The following is a 21,547-nucleotide window of genomic DNA, read 5'->3' on the forward strand; positions in this document are numbered from 1 at the left end:
CAAAATCATATATCTTTTAAGTCCAAGGAACCGTATCTATTACATCAACAATTTTTAAAAGTTCGTTCGTCCATCATTTAATATAACCTTTTCCAAAATGAGATTTCCACCTGAGGTTATAGTGAGGTTATATGAGGTTATAGTCTCATGATATCACCAACTTTGAACTTAGGTTTTCTGACATTAATCTCTTTTTCATATTTTAATTTTGAAAATGTTTCTGATGGTCTCATATTCGTTGACATGTGAATCGTGTCATTATACTTATCCACAATATCCTGAATAAAAGATGACCATTGCTGTGAACCGAGTTGTGTGAATTTTTTATATAGTCTCTCTTTTAAGGTATGATTAAAACGTTCAACAACAACGGCCTTCCCTTCATTAAAGGTACTGTATAATGTAAGACTTATTTTTTTAGAAAATTCATAAATGTCTTGAAATAAAACGCTCCACCCTCATCAGTCCACAATTTTTCAGGTTTTCTCTTACTTTTATTAAATATCTGTTGAAAGGCTAACATAAGAGTATTACCTGTTTTGTTTTTTAAAGGGACAACCCATGCGTATCTACTCCTCAAATCAATAACGGTTAAAGCATACTTGTACCCCTTATCATTATTGAGTTCAATCAAATCAGCAGACCAGATATAATCAACTTCCTTGGAATAAACCTTCCTTCTACGAAACTTTGTGAATATTGGTTTATGTTATTCATCAGCGAATTGCTCTTCAATCTTAATGACATCATTGGAGCTGATAAGTTTTTTGAATTTCCAAGTCCAAGTTTCAATTTAGCACTGATCATCTTCTTCACGATGAACCGATCAACTTTTTCTCTCAAGGTTGGATTTTGTATCAGAGACAAATTATACAACATTTCTCTATCGGCTTCATGCTTTTCTTCCAAAGTTGTGGTATTCCCATAATCAATATCGTGCCTCATGCACACTTCATAAACCCCATTGATGGGCTTACTCCATGATTTAGGATTGTCTGCCTCATCTAATCTTTTATCCAAGTTTGTGCCTGGACCACAGAAAGAATACCCTGGAAGATGTAATTCCCCTGGTATTCCAGTAGTTGTAAATTTACTTCCTGATAAAAACTTTTGTATATCTCCTCCGAGTTTGTGTTTGGAGATAAATTAATTTTTTTTGAACCACACACCGAACATATACCTTTTTGTATAACCCTGTTATTTTTACTTTTAAAATATGAAATATTTTTCGTATTCGTTTTTTTACATTTAAGACAATAATTCATTTATTTATGAGAAAAATTCCGATAGAGTGTGAAAACCTTTTTAGTTTCCAACATGCACATTTTAATCTTAATTTTTAAAACATAAAGAATCCTTAGAAACGACTTTACTCTCTCTATTTATTTAAGAAAAAAAAAGAAAAACGAATTAAAATCAATATCTTGCCGATGACAATAGTCTTATCGAAAGTATTGCAATTAAATATTAAGACTTGTTCATTAAATATTAATTAATTAAGACTTGTCAATTCTTTGTTTTCCTCCTCGGTGGGTTGGGTTATTTTCTGTAATAACCCCAATCTTTTTTTCATTTCACTGGTTTCCATATTTATTCAGTCTCGCTCTTTCCTCCCTCTCCTCCTCCTCCTCCTCCTCTTCTTCTTCTTCTTCTTCTTCTTCTTCTCTCTCTCTCTCTCTCTCTCTCTCTCTCTCTCTCTCTCTCTCTCTCTCTCTCTCTCTCTCTCTCTCTCTCTCTCCCCTCCTTCTCTTTCTTCCCTCTCTCCTCTTCAACTCCTTCCTCGTCCCTTACTATCCTTGAATCGCTTCACCCCATAGAATATCATACATACATTCATCGGGATTTCTTGTTATTCCTGTATCCAAAATAATTTTTTTTACAACAGGAGACCAGTAAAAAAATTTTGAATTTCTAAAAGAGTCTTACGTTTTCTTAACTTCATATTTTTTTCATTATTTAACATTCTAATTAAATCTAAAGTTGTCGGTTTATCAACATCAGTATAATGCCAATCTTTTATTGAAAATACCTCATTCTTATGTTGTAGAACATATTTATTAATATACCGAATACCCTTTTCTTGAAGATATGCTTGGACACAGAAATGACAATTTTCTTGAAGCCTTCTTGCCGTCCTTTATGTATTAGAAATATATGTTAGAATAATATTATGACACGAAACTCCTCCCCATCTTCCCATAGTTAAATCATTTTGTATTTCCCGACTTATAATATATAATCCTGTTTTTTCTGTTTTCATGATATAAACTTGAGCAAAACCATTATTATATTTACCTTATTAAATTCTTTTATTTGTTGTTTACGAATCGTGGCTCCACAAAACTCATTCTCTATACCAAGTGGATAATATTCTTCCTTACGAGACTGATTTAATTGTTCCAGGTCTTTTTGGTCAATTTTAAATGAGCATTTATACCCCAAATCATTCATATCATACCCCCATTGTTCTATTCTCATACAAACGATACGCCCTTCTTTATAAAAAAAAAATATTTTAATTCGAACTGTGAATTCTGTATGACCTGGAAATAAAATCAACACTTCTGTATCTTTGGAATACACAGCCGTTTTTCTAAGGATATATATTGTGATAAATTGCTTAATCTCACCAAGTCATTCGCGTCAGTCGGGCTTGGATAATTTATTAATTTATAAGCATTTTTCATCTTAATATTTTTGGTTATATTATATTTTTGTTGTTCAGCCTGTGCCTTTGTGTAATAATTTGATAAATCAATATCCAGTTCTTGGGATACACCAAAGATAGAACCATCTTTACCAACATAAGTCATTTATATTAGATTAAAAATAATGGCAGAAATTTTTTTTTATTTTTGTTGAGTTGAAATAACACATATTGACATAATTGACCACAACACTTGGAATTTCATTCTTGGACTTGAAATGTTTGATAAACACCATTTAATTCTGAAAGAATTTGATGACTTCAACAGGTGGTGGAAGACCAAAACTATCAAAATAATATTTGTCTTGACTATTAAAAATACAAACCCAATGAGAACCGTTCCCATTATTATCTTCCAAGTTCATAATAATATTCTTTGTATGTTTAGGCACATTTGTTAATTCATCTCTCATATAAATAACCACATTATGAATTTTTAATTTCTTACAATATTTGACAAGTTGTAAATTTGATGTTGTATTCTTTCCAAATTCTTCAAACCACTCATCAATGCTCATTTATTTATTAGAAAGATATAATCCATTACCTCTTTCAGTTAATTTTACACCTGCTTGTGCGATAGAAGAAAGCATATCTCCAACTAACAATCTCGCTTTATCAGGCAGACCTTCAAGTTTTTCAGCAAAATCTACAATTACACCACTTCCACTAATTTGTTTCTCCAACTCTTTGTTATGTCTTTCCAATTATTTTTGAGCCCGAGTTGAGCCTTCCTTTCGTTGGCAGTTTTCACCACTGTTGAAATACCACCCGTCAATGCTCCAACCGCACTTAAACCAGCAAATAAAGGAATTAGAAATTGGAGAAATCCTCCACTCGTCTCTCTTATTGAATATTTTTTCAGCATTGGTTTTGTCATTTTAATTTTAAGTGAGCCAGTATCGTTCAAGATTTTAACCTGTTCTCTTGTGAGCAAAACATCAATTCTTACTGCTCCTTTTCTCTGAATTGTATTAACGTTAATCGTACAAGGCTTTTGATTTTGAACACAAGATGATAGTTTATGAAGATTGATTTGATTAACATACACCCCAGTTGGTACTTTGCCACTCATTTATTTAACAAAAAATTATGTGAGACTAATCATAACACCATCATCTGTATTCATCTGTAATTCTGTTTCTTCCAAAAGAAAACAATATGCATCAACTTCTTCACTCTCTCCTCTTTCAATGCATAGGGAAGTTTCCACTCGATTAGACTTTATACTTTCCTTTTGAGCACTCAGGTCAAATGCATAGATTGTATCCAAACTTTTAAATGCTGTCATATCCAAAATAAGTTCTTTATTTCCATTACTTTCACACACCTTTTGGTAAGACTTGTATGCTTCAGCATAATCATTTTTTTCCCAATTAATTTCCAATCTATCTCGTGGATAAAATGTTCCATCAAGAAAAACACGAAGTTGTTTCACCTTAGCATTATCACTCAATGCATTCTTATCAGTAGCAGTATCGCCATCTTGTTTTTTAAAAATGAACCACAGATATCGTGGCTTTCCTTCCAGAACACCCAAATTCCACGTGTAAGTGGTTTGGTTTAGTTCAACGTGTTGACATCTTCTTTTGAGGTATGATACACTGAGTGGTTTCTTTGAGTTAAGTCTTCTGTTCAACATCTCTTCTGTTTTAAGATTTGGAGTATATTCACAAATATACCAACTCATTTCATCAATTACAAATTTATTCTGATCACCAAAAGCACTAGCAACACCAAAAAGTAATCTATTTTCATTATCATTCCTTTGTAGTTGAAAATCTTATTTGAAGACCATACAGAACTTTATCATGATCACAAAATCCAAATATACCTTTAAGAGGAACTGCCACAGTAAAACTATTAACTGCTTTTGTATCGTCAGTATACGTTCCTTTCCTTTGAGTATATCCAGGGTCTGTGGTTGTTCCTGTTGACATATCAGGAATAAAACCTTCGACCGCCCCCTTTCCCATTCTATCACTGAATGTATATAGTGTAAATTTCATCATTTCAGATACAGCAGAGACATAATCAACCGCTTCAACTTCTTGTGTTCCAATGTACAAACGAACACTATCAAACATTTTCCAGAAGAAATCATTTACGAGTGTAGCGTTTGTGTTATTCCCAGCCTTAGTGAATTTAAATTTACACAACAAGAAACTTTCGGATAGATTCAAATCGGTTTGTTGATTATTTATTTCAAAACTTTTTGTACCATTCGTATTCCAGTCTGTTCCAGTTATTGCATTTACCTTGAAGTAATCTTCTTTTTTCGTGGAGTTTGAGATGATAATAGTATCATCCAAATCATAGATACTATCAATTGCTTCCATACTTGTATTTATTTAGGAAAAAAGATGTTAAAACTTTTGAAACCCTGACCCAAGTATTTTAATTATTTTCTGTCCTTCTTGGGGGGACAATTGAGGTTTGCCTTTCTTAATTTCTTTAATTGCTTGTAATTTATGAGATTCCTTTTGGGAATCTTTTATGCTCTTTGCAGCACCTGCTACATTTCCCACAGTAGAAGCAGTTGAACCAATTAGGTCTTTATGTTTAAGAATAGTTGAACCAATACACATTAGAGTATCAATTATCCCATCTCCTCTAAATTGATGTCTGACACCCCTTTGTCTCTTAGGTTTATAGTATCCTCTACCAAGATACATACCTTCACCCTTGTAGTATGGGGAAAGGAACATCCCATCCCCTGTAATTATTTTATATTTTCCCAACTCGTGTTTCCTCACAATAAGCATCGTATTTATTTATTGGAAAACTTCACGGAGGTGAATTCTGATGGATATAACTTCTCCATTAAAATAAATCATATGATTATCTTGGTTGATCGGTTATCCTAAAATTTACTCTGTGGATGTTTTTTCCTGACACCTGGAGATAAACCAGATTTTTGGGTTCCATATTGAATTTATAACCAATTGGGGTTGAGTATGCGCTGAATGAAAATATTGTATTTGTTTTTATGCCATCATTATAAGCACCATCAATCAAATCACAGTGAATTAATACCGAATTTATTCCTGAGGATATTTGAATGACATTATCACTGTAAAACGTCCCATTAGTTTCAATCTTTTTTGAGGTGAAACCCAATAACTCTCTAAATGAATTATCTATTGTGAAATCAACCTTGTAGTTATTTTTAAGTTTAATCGTTGATTTTGAAGTATGTTTTTGAATGTCTACAACAATATTTTTTGGCTCATCACCCTGTTCTTTCATAAGACGAGCAATTTTGGAAGATATTTGAGAAATCTCATATGCTCCAGGTGAGACTGTTATCGTTTTGTATCCACTTCCTGGATTATAACTAAACTTGTCATTTTTATCAGTTATATTAAATAAGGTATTATAAGTTTCCATGGACAATAAAGATGCCTCATATTCTTTTTTTGGGTCAAGTTGTAGTGGGTATGGGAATGAAGATGTGTGGTCGCTTGCTGTGAAATTAAAACTCAGGATTGTGCTTCTCATCTTATTTAATACGAGATAAAATGTCTTCATATTGAGATTTATTAATTATTTTTATGTTCATCAACTGGTCTAAAATGGCTGATGCTTCATTAAAACAATTGTTATTTCTAGCCTTCTTACTACCCAACAACAATAACAATCTATTAACTAATTGCGATGGGTAATTTGGAAGAAAACTAATACCTGAACCAAGGATACTTAATGCCTGAATAATGTGTTTCTCCTTCTCATTCTTGCTACATTTACCAGAAAGACTAACCCTATAATCAACAGAGTTCTGCAGATCAATATATACTCTCTCATCATTATTTTTCATATCCAATGGTTTATCAAAATACTTTGATTCATTCCTCACAGTTGAAGCTTGTGTTCCATCTTTTGTGAGAAGAAACATTAATCTCGGAGTTAGTTTAACAGGGGTTTGAGCAGAACCCAAGAACCTTAATTCATCATTAAATATCAATACCTTTTCTTGAACAAGATGAAAGATTGCTGGTTGTTCTGTTGGAATGAGCCCTGCTTTGGTTTTTGATTCCGCTGAATATTCATTGTTTTGAAGAACATTCACAATATAAGCAGAGGGGCGATTCATCTCTTCCAGTTGTTGAAATAATCCTTCATTATCATATTCTAATTCCCCTAAATGCTCTAATTCTTCCTCCGTCATTTGATCAAAATCTTTTAACATTTGAAGTTTTTTAGGAGTATATTCTACTATGGGAACTGTGGAAACATCTTTAATTTTTTTCTTGGGAAGTTTTTAAAAGTGGTTTAAAAAATTTATCTTGTTTTCTTTCAAATGCTTCTTCGCCCGTAAGTTTCTGTCTGCGTTTCTTCTTTATGTCTTCCTGTTGTTTTACAACCTTTGAAACCAACTCTTGATGTTCCTTAAATCTTGCTCTTTCTTTCCTATCCATTTATTTATTGGAAAATATCATTTAATATCTCATCTTGTTTCACAACAATATATTTATATTTTTCAGTCGCGTGCCTCATGTAATCTGCAAATTCTTTTTTCTGCATAATGTAGAACAATTCTCTCTCCAAAAATTATTTATATCTATTGAATTTAACTTGAATAAAATAAAAATATTAGCATTGTTTCTGATGGAACGACGAGGAAGTTGAAAGTATGATTGACTAAGATAAATTCAATTACAAGAAGAATTTCTCCCTCTTGTGTAGTAGCTGTCCATTACCGTTTGGTTTCTCTCATTAACACAATCATCAAAGATAACGAGGTTCTTTTTTGATTTATCCAAATCTTGGGGACACGATATATCATCCGTATTATCACTAAGAATACAAGTTATCGGTTTTGATTTCTTTTTACATCTTTGTGTATCACAAAATAGTTGTATTATATTTCAATGTTATAATCATTTAGGTTTTTTTGAAGTTTAAATAAACCGATTATATCTTCTTTTTGAAGACCAGCATTAAAACCTTGTGAGAGTATTTGATACTCTGGTTGAAAACTCGACTTTGTGAAAATTATTAAATTATCATAATCTAAAAAGTTGGGAGTCAGGAGCATCTTCAAAAGTAAGCAGGTTTTTCCACATCCGCTTGAACCAACTATGAGACATGTTAATGAATTTGGAAGATATTTATGATTGTAAAATTTTATCTTATTTTCCCAAATGGGTAAAAAATCATCCATTTATATATTTGGAAAACAGGTTATTAGGGTACCCTGTCATTCTGACAGGGAACCCTATTGTTTTTCTTGTTTATTTCATTATTATTTATTCTTTCTTATTATTTTTCTTTATTATTATTTTTCCGCCGGCAATTTGCAGGTTCTTTCGCTTTAAAAATCATTTTCTCAGGAACGGTAAGTCTGATCGACACGAAATTTTCACCATAGTATGTATCTTTTTTGATAGCAAACTTAATTGGTAATTGTGACGTCAAAGGTCACGTGGTACGGGCGCCATCTTGAAAAAAAAAAAAAAAAAAAAAAAACTTTACCTCTGTATCTCTGAAACGGTGCGATGGAAAATTTTTTCGCTTCATACATTTGAATAAGCTCCTCAAGGGGAACAGGGGTGATTTTTCGTGAGGTCATCGGTCAAGAAGTGTGCCGGTCAAAATTCGTTAGGTACAACGCTGCATCGGAAAAATCTGAAATTTGAGCCTCATCTGCACAACAATTCACCGTAGAAAAAATATATTATGACATCATAGGTCACTTGGTTCGGCAGCCATCTTGTTTTGGGATTTTTTTTTTAACTCTTCTTCAGAACGGCTTAACAGATTGAGGCGAAACTTTACACACACATTCCCCATGAGGTCCTTTATCAAGTTTGTTAATTTCTTATTGATCGGTCATATGGTTTGGCGGCCATCTTCAATTTACCCTAAACCTTCAAACATCTTCTTCTCCAGAACGGCCCGTCAGATCAAGGGGAAACTTCACAAACGTATTGCTCACGAGTAGGGAATATAAGTTTGTTAATTTCTAATTGATAGGTCACATAGTTTGGCAGCCATGTGGGATTCATGAAAAATATTAAACTGTTTTCTCTGGAATCACATAACCAATCGAAGCGAAAATTTGCAACCATCATCCTCCATGATGTCTGCATTCATAGTAAAAATTATGACGTCAAAAGTCACATGGTTTGGTGGCCATCTTGGATAGAAAAACTGACCTTATCCGATTTATACGAAACTTCACACACTTGTTAGGGTCCCCGATTGGAAGCTAAATATAAATTTATGATGTTATAGGTCACATGGTTCGGCAGCCATCTTGGATTGAAAATGAATAAATTTTAAAAATCTTCTTCTCCAGAATGGCAAGACAGATTGAGATGAAACTTTACACATATATTCCCCATGTGGTGCTTTCTCAAGTTTGTTAATTTCTTCTTTATCAGTAACATGGTTTGGCAGCCATCTTGAATTTACCCTAAAACCTTCAAACATCTTCTTCTCCAGAACGGCTGATCTGATCAAGGGGAAACTTCACACACGTATTGCACATCAGTAGGGAATACAAGTTTGTTAATTTCTAATTGATAGGTCACATCGTTTGGTGGCCATGTTGGATTTAAGAAAAATATTAAATAATGTTTTCTCTGGAACGGCTTAACCTATCGAAGTGAAAATTTGCAACTGTCATCCCCCATGATGTCTGCATACATGGTAGAAATTATGACATCACAAGTCACATAGTTGGGCGGCCATCTTGGATAGAAAACGAACCTTTTCCAATTAACACAAAACTTCACAGACATGTTCCACGACACAGTTGAAAGCAGAATCTAATTTTTTTGTCATCTCATGTATCTCATGTTGTATCAAGGGCCAAGGTCTGGGTAGTGCACACGAGTAGTGAATATAACTTTGTTAATTTATAATTGATAGGTCACATCGTTTGGCAGCCATGTTGGATTTAAGAAAAATATTAAATAATGTTTTCTCTGGAACCGCTTAACCTATCGATGCGAAAATTTGCAAATGCCATCTTCCATCAATTCTGCATACATGGTAAAATTATTACATCACAAGTCACATGGTTTGGTGGCCATGTTGGGTTTAAGAAAAATATTAAATAATGTTTTCTCTGGAATGGCTTAACCTATCGAAGCGAAAATTTGCAACCGTCATCCCCCATGATGTCTGCATACATGGTATAAATTATGACATAACAAGTCACATAGTTGGGCGGCCATCTTGGATAGAAAAACGCACCTTTTCCGATGAACACGAAACTTCAGACATGTTCCACGATACAGTTGAAAGCAGAATATAAATATTTTTGTGATCTCATGTATCTCATGTTGTATCAAGGGCCGAGGTCTGGGTAGTGCACACGAGTAGTGAATGTAACTTTGTTAATTTCAAATTGATAGGTCACATGGTTTGGCGGCCATGTTGGATTCAGAGCACTATATTAAATAATGTTTTCTCTGGAACCACATAACCAATCGAAGCGAAACTTGGCCAATATAATCTACCCCCATGCATGCATGCACGTTAAAAATTATGACGTCACATGTCACATGGTTTGGCGGCCGACTTCGATAGAATAACGCACTTTGTCCGATAAAGACGAAATTTCACAAACGTGTTCCACTACACGATTGGAAGCAGAATTTAAATTTATGATGTCATCGATCACATGGTTCGTCTGCCATCTTGGATTGAAAATTAATAAATTTTAAAAATCTTCTTCTCCACAACAGCCAGACAGATTGAGGCAAAAATTCACACAAACTTTCCGCAAGACATCCTTTCACAAGTTTGTTAATTTCGAATTGATAGGTAACATGGTTTGGCAGCCATGTTGGACTCAAGAATTATATTAAATAATGTTTTCTCTGGAACCACATAACCTATCGAAGCAAGACTTGGCGACTATAATCTAGCCCCATGCCTGCACATATGTTAACAAGGACAAATGTGTCCAAGAGCCGCGTCCTAAAAGTTTTGTCTTCACCAGAAGAAGAACAAGAAGAAGAAAAAAAACAACTTCCGATAGTTCATCACATGCCTTGACGGAGCCAATCGCGAGACCAGTCATGGACGAGCGTCGTTCATGACAAGAAAATGGTGTATTTACGAAATTACAATACATTAAATGGAATAATCTTTAAATAGTAACGTGAACTTTTCGAAACTTTAAAGCAAATGTCCAAATATATTTAAAAGTTCATGATAGACGCTCTCAAAAGGCACCTTCAATGTGAGGATGTGTACAAGTGTTTAGTATTTAAGGAGATACGGATCCTGTATATGAAATAGTCGAGTCCTAAAGGATCTGTCTTCACCAGAAGAAGAAGAAGAACAACAACAACGCCAAGCTCTCTTAATTTTAATTTAGAAGAGTAAATAATGAAGAAGAAGAGTAATAAAATGAGGAAGAAGAGTAAAAAATGAAGAAGAAGAAGAGTAAATAATGAAGAAGAAGAAGAAGAGTAAAAATGAAGAAGAAGAGAAAAAATGAAGAAGAGTAAATAATGAAGACGAAGAGTAAATAATGAAGAAGAGTAAATAATGAAGACGAAGAGTAAATAATGAAGGAGAAGAGTAAAAAAATGAATGAGAAGAAGAAGAGTAAAAAATGAAGAAGAAGAGTAAAAAATGAAGAAGAAGAGTAAAAAATGAAGAAGAGTAAAACAATGAAGAAGAAGAGTAAAAAATGAAGAGTAAAAAATGAAGAATAAGAGTAAAAAAATGAAGGAGTAAATAATGAAGTGCTAAAATAAGACATGCTAAAAATTATGACGTCGTCACATTATGTGGCGGCCATCTTGGATAGAAAAACACCTTTTCCGATTAACACTAAACTTGACAGACGTGTTCCAACACACGGTTTGAAGCAGAATATAAATTTGTGATGTCATAGGTCACATGGTTCGTCAGCCCTCTTGGATTGAAAATTAATAATTTTTTTTAATCTTCTTCTCCAGAACAGCCGGACAGATCGAGGCAAAAATTCACGCACACTTTCCCCAAGACATCCTTTCACAAGTTTTTTTAATTTCTAATCGATAGGTCACACGGTTTGGCGGCCACGTCGAATTTACCCTAAAACCCTCAAACATCTTCTTCTCCAGAACGGCCGGTCAGATCGAGGAGAAAACTTCACGTACGTATCGCACCCGAGCGGTGAATATAAGTTTGTTAATTTCTAATAGATAGGTCACACGGTTCGGCGGGCATGTCGGATTCAAGAACAACATTAAATATTGTTTTCTCCGGAACCGCTCATCCCATCGTTGCGAGACTTTGCGACCGTCGTTTAAGTCTCACGTCGTATCAAAGGCGTCGTGTACGGGTACCCGGTCATCACTGCCAGCAGTTATAAACTGGCAGTTCTAGTTTAATTTATTATTGTTTTTTTTTTTACTCCACCCACACAAACCCCTGTTCCAACAAACCCCTGTCCCAACAAACCCAACACTATTAAACACCATATCGCAGGTAATACATTTTCTATCATGTCCTAATAGCATATGCTTCTTCAGATTAAAAATACTACTAAATGTTTTATTGCAGATTTTACAATGTCTTCGTTGTTTTCTCTTGACTCGTGTATGAATTTTAGAATCCATTTATTAACCAATAATTTAACTATAATTTTATGCTTAAACTAAATGTTTTTTTCCCCATAAAAAAACAATTATTAAGCAATGTTCGCTCTTTTTAGCTGAAGGATGCTTCATTAGAGCAAGACATTCCTTTAAAATTGGTAATGATTCCTTTATTTTTTTCACTACATTTTGGCTTTAAAAAGGCTCTATAAACGACGTCATTATTTTAACAATAGACTCTCTAAAACTAGTATACTCATTACCATAGTTTATATTTTCAGTTATTTTAAGATAATAAAAGATTGTTTCAAAAACATATGCTGTTCCTTCAAACTCAATATCAGATGAATAATTAGAAATAACATCTATCCAAAAGTTAGAATGTTTTCCTTTTCTTCGTTTGACTTCTTTTACATATTCCGTCTTTTCACTTGAAATCTCTTGGAATCGTTGTAATGTGTCTGAAAACATCTTTATTTAGTGTTAAACAAAACCCTATTTTAACTAAAAATTTAACCCTTAAATATGGAGAATAAACTAACTGCAAGTTTTGTGATAGATAAGCCCTTATTATTTATAAATATTCTTCTTTCTGTTTAAATTGCGAATCAGAAACAATAGATGATAAGAGAAAGTTTAATAAGGAAAAGGGGTATCTTAAAATATATAAAGATTCAAATGTTTTATTTTTAAATATTTTAGATGGGGAATATTGTGCAAAGAAAATTAAACTATTGAAGGAATTTGAGAATGAACAAATCTTTATAGGTTCAATGAGTGAGCTAAACAATATGCATTGGTTAATTAAAAAAATTGTCCACCCATCCATACAAGCTCCACCCGCACATTCACCCATCCACCCATCTATTCACCCATCCACATCAAACCTCATCCACATAAACCCATCCCAACGTCCCAATGTCCCCACATCCCCACAAACCCCTGCCCCACACACAACATGTTTATTTAATTTAAAAAAAGTTTCCCTAGGTTAAAAGGGGAGACAAATAAATATACCTTGGGATAAAAAGGGGGTTTATTTTAAGGGGAAAAAATATGAATCGCTGAAAATCCCCCATTCATTTACATGGGGAAAAGTGAGCCAGAATCAGTATATTCACCCTACTGATGTGCTTAAAAAGTATTTTGATGATTCTTTGAAGACATTGTTGAAGGAGTTGATTTCGTTTTCCTTTTCTTTTGCTGTTTTTTTTCTAAAGTGGTGATCCATTTCCATGCAAAATGACATTTTCTCAATGTCATCATGTAGGTAGATCCTCAGATCTTCAACTAAATTGTAGACAGTGCATACCAAGGGGTTATGAGTTGCTTTAAGGCTGGTCAAGGAACTGTTGTTAAACGTGTAGTTTCCTTTGATGAAGCTCAGCATAGATTTATGTTTGTTTTCATCTTAATTGCTTCAATCGCCATGTTCTTGCTGTCTTCCTGCTGGAAGAAGCCCTTGTAGATGTGGAGATGGGGGTGGTGGGGAGAGGGGGTGGGGTGGGGGGTGATAACTGACAGCATCACATGAGTTCTGATGAGTTGACACAAGTACTGAAGGAAGTTTCACCTGGTCTTTTGGCAGACAGTCAAATAAACTGTATTTAGCAGACCTTGCATGCTTCTTTCTTGAAGAAAGCTGACAATCATTTTGATAATTGTGGTGACCCTGTCAAACTCTGACCAATGTCAACCTTCAGCTGACATTGTGAATGTGAGCCAAACAGGCCACATGACAACTGTTTGGGAATAATGGGTGAGTCATACCAAATATTAAAAAAGAAATAGCATGTGCTGTTGTCTTGCTTAACATTCAGCATTTAAAAGGACAAGAGCATGGACAATCCCCATAGGTTGGCATCCATTGGGAGGACAAAATTCCTCAAGAAATATCCCACTGAGTGTGGGGTGAGAAAAGCGGCGTCATTGTTGCAACATCGCTAATACCTAGAGTAGCTACCCTGGGAAATGATGGAAGTTGTCCCAATCTCAGTGGCTGTGTTCGTCTCATCTAACAGTCCTGTGTTGTGTCTTGTGTATTCATCTGTTGCCTTAGATACTGCCAATCTTGGGAAAAAAGGACTTCCCATGCTGCCTTTTTACAGTAAGCTGCAGAGTCGGTAACAACAGTGAAGTCTCCAAACTTGATGCCAACATCATTCACAGCTTAAATGATTGTACCATCGAAGTATGCAAACATTTCACACTTAACCAAGCAAATTTCAATGAGGTAGTAACTGCCTTAGATTCATGCAAAACCATTCATGATGCTGTGGTCTCAGACATCAGTCATCTCATTAGCTTTGACAGAAACATTGGAATATGTGACAAACTGCTTCAGAGCAGTGAAGCTTTTTTCAAATTGTCACTGGCACGTATAGTCTGCAGAGTGTTGTTGCTTTTCCTTACTTGTAGCGTTTTACTATGAACGGGCACATCTTCTTCGCCTTTCAAAGGGAATGTCAACCATAATGCACAGTCTCACAAAATGAAGGATGAACGCCTCTCAAAGATCTTAGGACTTGAAGGCTGATGGCAAAGTAACTTGGCATTTTCCTGATGGTTGCTCAGCATCACCTCCATCTGGCTTGGGAAGGGCAGCAGAGACCTTGCCAGATTTATTTGTTTTTTTTATGCTTCTTGCTTGCAAGGTGAGCTTCAACTGTGTCAAATATTTTGTTGTCAACATTGTGGTCACAGAAGTTGCGGAACAGAATACTGCATTCCCATCTGCATAAAAGTCCACACTGTACTGCTTAGGTCTTTCAGAAGCAAAAAGAAACTCGAATTATTTCTGCTTTCCCTTTTTCTTTGGGGTTAGAGATGCTATCCCCAACCTTTTCTGGGAGCTTCTTTCCGAGTCATTTCCTGGAGTGCAGATGCAAGCACGCATCACCAAGCAGTGGCTCAATCCTTCAATTCTTCTGTGGTGCCTCTGGGCAGGGCATTTTGTCATCCAGTTGACACAAAAAACACTGGGAACAATAAAATGAAAATGAATTTATAAATTGCAAGTGGGAAAAATGTGGAAACCAGATCCATGGAACATGGCACTAAACCAAAAGAAACTTATGATGTCAATGCATGGCCACCTACAAAGGAAGTGCATGGGCCTGTCATGTACATTGACATAAATACACTGGGGTTAAAAACAAAAACAAAAGTTTTTGAATATTTTTGACAATCTGTATTTTGATGATTTCTCATAGTGAAACAAAAATGACCATGCTGTAGTCACAACCTGTGACACAAAGTATATTTGTGTATATATATATATATATATATATATATATATATATATATATATATATATATATATATATATATATATATATATATATATATATATATATATATATATATATAAATATATATATATATACCTCATCTGTCCACTCAACTCCCTCATGTCCCACGTGTCTATGTAGTGAAATCTGGGTCTGAGAATGAAAAAAAATAATAATAATAAAATAAATCATTGGCCATGTCGAAGATTATATTCTCCAGTCTGACTCATTAACCTTGTGCCGTGTCTGTCCAGTGTTCCAATGTAAATGAATAAGATTCATAGCGATTCCGAACGGGGATGATTTATTTTGTGTATACGAGAATGCAAGACCGGTCGCTTCCAGAGAAAATAAATAAAAATTAATTTTCACCCTTTAAAAATTGTGCGAACAAATTATAATTTACGAGCAAAATGAATTTATAATGATACGAGCAAAAAAGCAGCTTATGTTGAATAATTATTAAACATAAGCTGCTTTTTTGCTCGTATCATTTTCTCAACTGTGTTGCAAGTGGAGCGAACTGCTGTGTGATGCTTTAAAAGGCGATGTATAATCGGAAATGCTGTTTGATAGGGAGATATGAATAAAATGGAAATGTTTGAAAAAAAAGTATTGTAGCTTGCATTTAATCGATATGGGAAATGGGATTGAATGAGACTCACCATTATTATAAGTGAAGAAGACGATGAAGGAGGAAGAGTTTTTGCTTTAATGTAAATTGAAACTGGCCCATATATCCTCACCTTACTCAACTATGTCATACTGGTTGAAACGAGCCCATATATCCTCACCTTACTGAATATCATCATACTGTTTGCAGATTGGGCTTGATTAGTGGTATCTCCGAGAGGACAACTGTTGACAGCCGGATGGATGGATGCAGGCAGGGACGGACGGATATAGGCATGCCGAGGCTGTGCTCCTTTTCTATTATAGATTAGCAGGGGTACCCGGCATTTCTAAAGAGAAAAAAATTGAATGGGGGAGGGGGGTGGAGTAGGAGAGTTGGAGGGCCAGTGGGGTGGGAGAATTCCTGGGGCAGGGATGGATGTTGGAGAGTTTGAGGGCTGGGGGGTGGGGGGGGGGCAACGGAGCCGGTCGACCGAGCGCTGGGCAGGGGCAGGAGAAGCGTCCGTGTGGGGGTTGCGGCAGTGGCTTGGCTGGGGAGGCAGGGAGGGTGGCACAGTTGGACCAGATCACCCAATGTTGAACCCCACTCCACAATCCAGAAGGGGTGGTAAACAGGGTTCAAACTCCAGCCATAGAGCCTTTCCAACGAACACAAACGACCTGGCAGTATGCAGACAAAATTAATTCCCGATACGATTGCTCAATACGCAAAGGAAACTCTTGAAAAGAACATAACTACAATTGAACATAAGTAATGCGAACTTTTGGAAAGTCAAGCCATTCTGAGTCAAGTGATGCTCATGCGAAGCTGCTGTGATTGACCTCAGTGGAGCATTGGCTGTGCTTGCACTCTGCAGTATTCCTTGAGCATGAAATTGCAGCGTATACCGTATTACACACACAATATAAATATGTATGTATATATATATATATATATATATATATATATATATATATATATATATATATATATATATATATATATATATATATATATTGTTGCGGGCTGGAGGTCGGTGGCGAGAACGACCACTAGGTGGGGGAGGTTACGTCGTCTCCCACCAGACTCCCCGGAATTGTAGGCCGTCGCCCCGGATAATTCTGTGAGGCTGCGGGTCGCTTAACCGACCGTGGACGCCAATATCTCAACCGCGTAGCGTAGGGTCTTTTTGTCTTGAACCAATTTACTTAATAAACTACGTGATTTCGACTTCCGGGGAACCACGCCCTCGGCACGTCTTGCTCGAACTGGGTCACTCTACCGACTGCGGTATAGTTCCAACTACCGACTACCAACTCCGGTTCGGGTGCAGTCGAGCGGAACTGCCAAAGCCGTGCTGGCTAGGATGAACGGATTATCGGGTATAAAAACCCGGCTAAACTCAGATCCAAAACATGCTGGACCAATGAAAAAGGACGGAAACGAACTGGGAATATTTCTACAGTAATTTATTTACAATAAAGAAGACACAGAGCAAGACTTATCGCGGAATATACAAGCAATAATTTACAATGATGGAATAAACACTTAAACAGTTTATACTTACAAGATGGGCCAACCCACTCAGATAATTTATTAAAAGACCCCCGCAGCCAGAGAGGGAGAGAGGACCTGGGGGTCGCAGTTCGCTTGGGTACCTGCACGTTGAAGGGAGGGGTGCTCCGTGGTGCGGCACCTGCTAATGGTCGTGCGGCTCAGTCCACAGTCACACACGTGGGGTTCGTGCCCGTGGAGGAACTCGAGCGGAGCAGTCGGAGTCCCAGGGCAGAGATCAGTGTCACGGACGGGACCCAGGAAAATCCCAACGAACGCCAGCCAAATGCAGAACTCCACTCGAACGCCCCAGACTCCAGCTGAAACCGCATGACGCACACCAACCAACTCAACTCCTTACAAAAAACTTCCACTCTGAGGATCGCGTCATATTTTTATGGACCTCCACAAACGGGGTGGGGGCTCAGTGAAACAGACGTCACCATCCGCCCCGATTGGAGAGGGCCTCAAGGGATCCGCCCCTATCTGGGTGGGGTCTCGGCCAGATATGAGGAGCTCTGCAAACCGTCCCGTCAGTAGCAGCGACGGGTGGTGTGTACAAAGGGCAGGACTTGATCAATGTGAGCTGATCACTTGAGCTTACTGGGAATTCTTCATCCGTGGAACAGTCTCAAGCCTCAGTGTCCATCACGGATGGGTGCCAGCGGTTTACCAAAGCCTGATGGTGAAGGTCAAGGTACACGCTGGCCCATCCAGTGTAAAGCACGCACGGCCCTAGACATCTAAGAATATCACAGATCTATTATTGCTCCATCTCGCAAGGCTTGCAGCTGCTCGTCCCTCGGAGGAGTCAGTCCGCCAGCCACACCAGGGTGGCGGAACGAGTTAGCGTGTCGGAGTCTCGCTTGTTGTTGGAATTAACCAGATGGATCGCTCCACCAACTAAGAACGGCAATGCACCACCACCTACAGAATCATGAAAGAGCTCTTAGTGTGTCAATCGTTCTCGTGTCCGGTCAAGGTGAGCTTTCCCGCATTGAGTCAAATTGAGTTACAGGCTCCACTCCTGGTGGTGCCCTTCCATTGATTCCTTTAAGTTGTTGCTTTGCAACCATACTCCCCCCAGGAATGCAGAAGCTCCTGCTTTCCTTCATGGCTGCCGGACGAGTCATGCCATTCGATGCCACCAGATTGTCGGTTGGCATTGCTTCAGTTCTTCAAGTAAACTTGTTTGCATCTTGATATGTCAACAGTCATCCAAAAACATGTTACTACATTAATCTTTTGTTTATGTTGATCAATGCACTTAAAATCGACTTGCCAATGTTGGAAAAGTTTCCACCAACAGCCACCCAAAAATAATCCCATTTCACCTCTTTAAAAGCAAAAGCAAACAACATACATTTGTGCTTCTAATGATATGATACTCAGAATAGAATACTGATTTTCACATACTTGCATGCCAGGAAGCTGCTATTCAGACAGCTTGGAGAAGATAAAATGAGTTCAATCTCCCTGAATAAATGGAAGAGTGTTGGGGGTTGAGATAGTGGTGAACAAGTTAACAAAAATTTGTAAACACCATACAACATGAATATTAGAACACCTTGAGGAGGGAAATAATATTGATCCTTCGTTTGCCAATAACACAAAGCCTAATCCCATATCAATTGCTACTTGCATCAACCACCTGTAGAGGCACTTCTCAGTTGATTCATATAGTTAACAAACAACTAGAATGGCATTCAGTAGTACGCATACCTCCACCAGACTGAACAGTTTACATTTTGGATCACAATGATAGGCCGAATCTGAATTCGGACTTGAACTAAAATCTAATCAGCTTGTTCTTGTCACCCAACTAAATCATCCACCAAGTTTTGCCTGAATCCATCCACAACTTTTTGAGATGCAGGGTTTTCCAAAAAGAGCTGGACAACTTTGGTTGTTGTGTATGTATGTATGTATGTATATGTATATGTATATGTATATGTATATGTATATGTATATGTATATGTATATGTATATGTATATGTATATATATATATATATATATATATATATATATATATATATATATATATATATATATATATATATATATATATATATATATATACACACACTAAGTCAGGAGTGGTGGAGGAGTATGTGAGGATCGTGCAGGATATGTATGAGGACAGTGTGACAGTGGTGAGGTGTGCGGTAGGAATGACGGACCGGTTTAAGGTAAAAGTGGGATTGCACCAAGGATTGACTCTAAGCCCTTTCCTGTTTGCAATGGTGATGGACAGATTGACGGACGAGATCAGACTGGAGTCCCCATGGACTATGATGTTCGCGGATGACATCATGATCTGTAGGGAGAGTAGGGAGCAGGCTGAGGCGAGCCTCGAGCGGTGGAGGTATGCACTGGAGAGAAGGGGAATGATAGTCAGTCGGAGTAAGACGGAGTACATGTGCGTAAATGAGAGGGAGGGTGGTGGTATGGTGCGGTTGCAAGGAGTTGAGGTGGGGAAGGTGGATTGGTTTAAATACTTGGGATTAAATACTTGGGATATGTATATATATATGTATATATATATATATATATATATATATATATATATATATATATATATATATATATATATATATATATATATGTTATATATATATATATATATATGTTATATATATATATATATATATATATATATACAGTCAAAGCTCGTTACTATGCCACCCGTCGGGACCGAGCAAAAGTGGCATAGTAGCGAGAGTGGCATAGTAACGAGATTTTGTAAAAACGGCCTTATTTTCTCAAGTTACCCATCTGTAGTTAATCTTTAGACAAAATTTATTCCAGCAAGTAAAAGGCACGACTGTTGTATAAGCTAAGCGAACGGAGAACATACCCACACTAACAGAGTTCACACACTAACATATGGCATGGCGAGAAATTCCACGACACACAAAGCTTTCAAGAATCGTCGGCTGGCGCATCTTCTTTCGGCGGATCTCGTGCATCTCGTTGTCTTGACGATCGCACGCTTGCATCACACCGGGCTTCCCGCTTCTCTGCTGCATGAACTTCCGGCCCACGGTGCTACAAGCGCGCTGGGCTTCCTCGAGGCACGGACGATTTCCTCCTTGACAGTTACCTCGTCATCTTCGCTTTCCACCGGCTCCTCACTGCACAGAATCTCCTCCAGCGTGAAATACCCGCCAGTCGCGAGGCGCTCGTCGGCTTCGAGAAAGTCAGACAGCTCGATCTCCTCGTTCTCATGCATCTTTTCCTCGGCAGGCAGAGCTTCCCAGATGTCGGGCAGCTCCGCATCCTGTGGCTCAGTTTGGATCTCCTCTTCGATGAACTTGGCCTTCGCGAAACAGTTCCTGATCGTCGACTTGCCGACCTGCTCCCAAGCACGCCGGGCGACGTGTAGAGCGTCGAGCAACGTGAACTTGAACTCCTTTCCCTCGTCTATGGCCTCAAGCCGGCGGCATAGCAGGAGCTTCTTGTAGTGGCGCTTGATGTTCTCTATGATTCCCTGATCCATTGGTTGCGAATTGGCTGTCGTGTTGGGTGGGAAGAAGACCAGTTGGATGTTGTTCAGCTCGAGCTCGGGAGGGTGGCCAGAGAAGTTATCGAGACAGACCAGCACTCTGCGTCCCTGCTGGCCGAGTCGTCCGTCCCACGCACGCAACATCTCCTCGAAAAGCTCCGCCGTCATCCACGCCTTCGAGTTCTGCAGCCTTGACCGTGATCTCTTTGTTCTTGAAGGCACGGGGTTTCTTGGAATTGCCAATCACCAGAAGAAGGAACTTCTCACTGCCGCTCATGTTTGCCCCAACCAGAAGAGTGATCCTTTGCTTGCTTTTCTTTCCTCCAGTA

The 21,547-nt window shown here is 37.3% G+C and overlaps 1 protein-coding gene across 8 annotated transcripts in view; it reads right to left on the minus strand.

Moving 5' to 3' along the window:
• The window catches only part of HERC4 (HECT and RLD domain containing E3 ubiquitin protein ligase 4), a 193,660-nt gene that overhangs the window by 45,700 nt on the left and 126,413 nt on the right, over positions 1-21,547 (minus strand). For all 8 annotated transcript variants that reach the window (XM_085881932.1, XM_085881927.1, XM_085881929.1 and 5 more), the window contains one exon: positions 19,129-19,188. In XM_085881932.1, coding sequence (XP_085738058.1) covers positions 19,129-19,188 — 60 coding nt within the window. The remainder of the gene's footprint in view (positions 1-19,128; positions 19,189-21,547) is intronic.

This window comes from Eptatretus burgeri, chromosome 5 (assembly GCF_056783735.1).
Source record: "Eptatretus burgeri isolate ZD-2024b chromosome 5, Ebu_testis_v1, whole genome shotgun sequence".
NCBI classification, from domain to species: domain Eukaryota; kingdom Metazoa; phylum Chordata; class Myxini; order Myxiniformes; family Myxinidae; genus Eptatretus; species Eptatretus burgeri.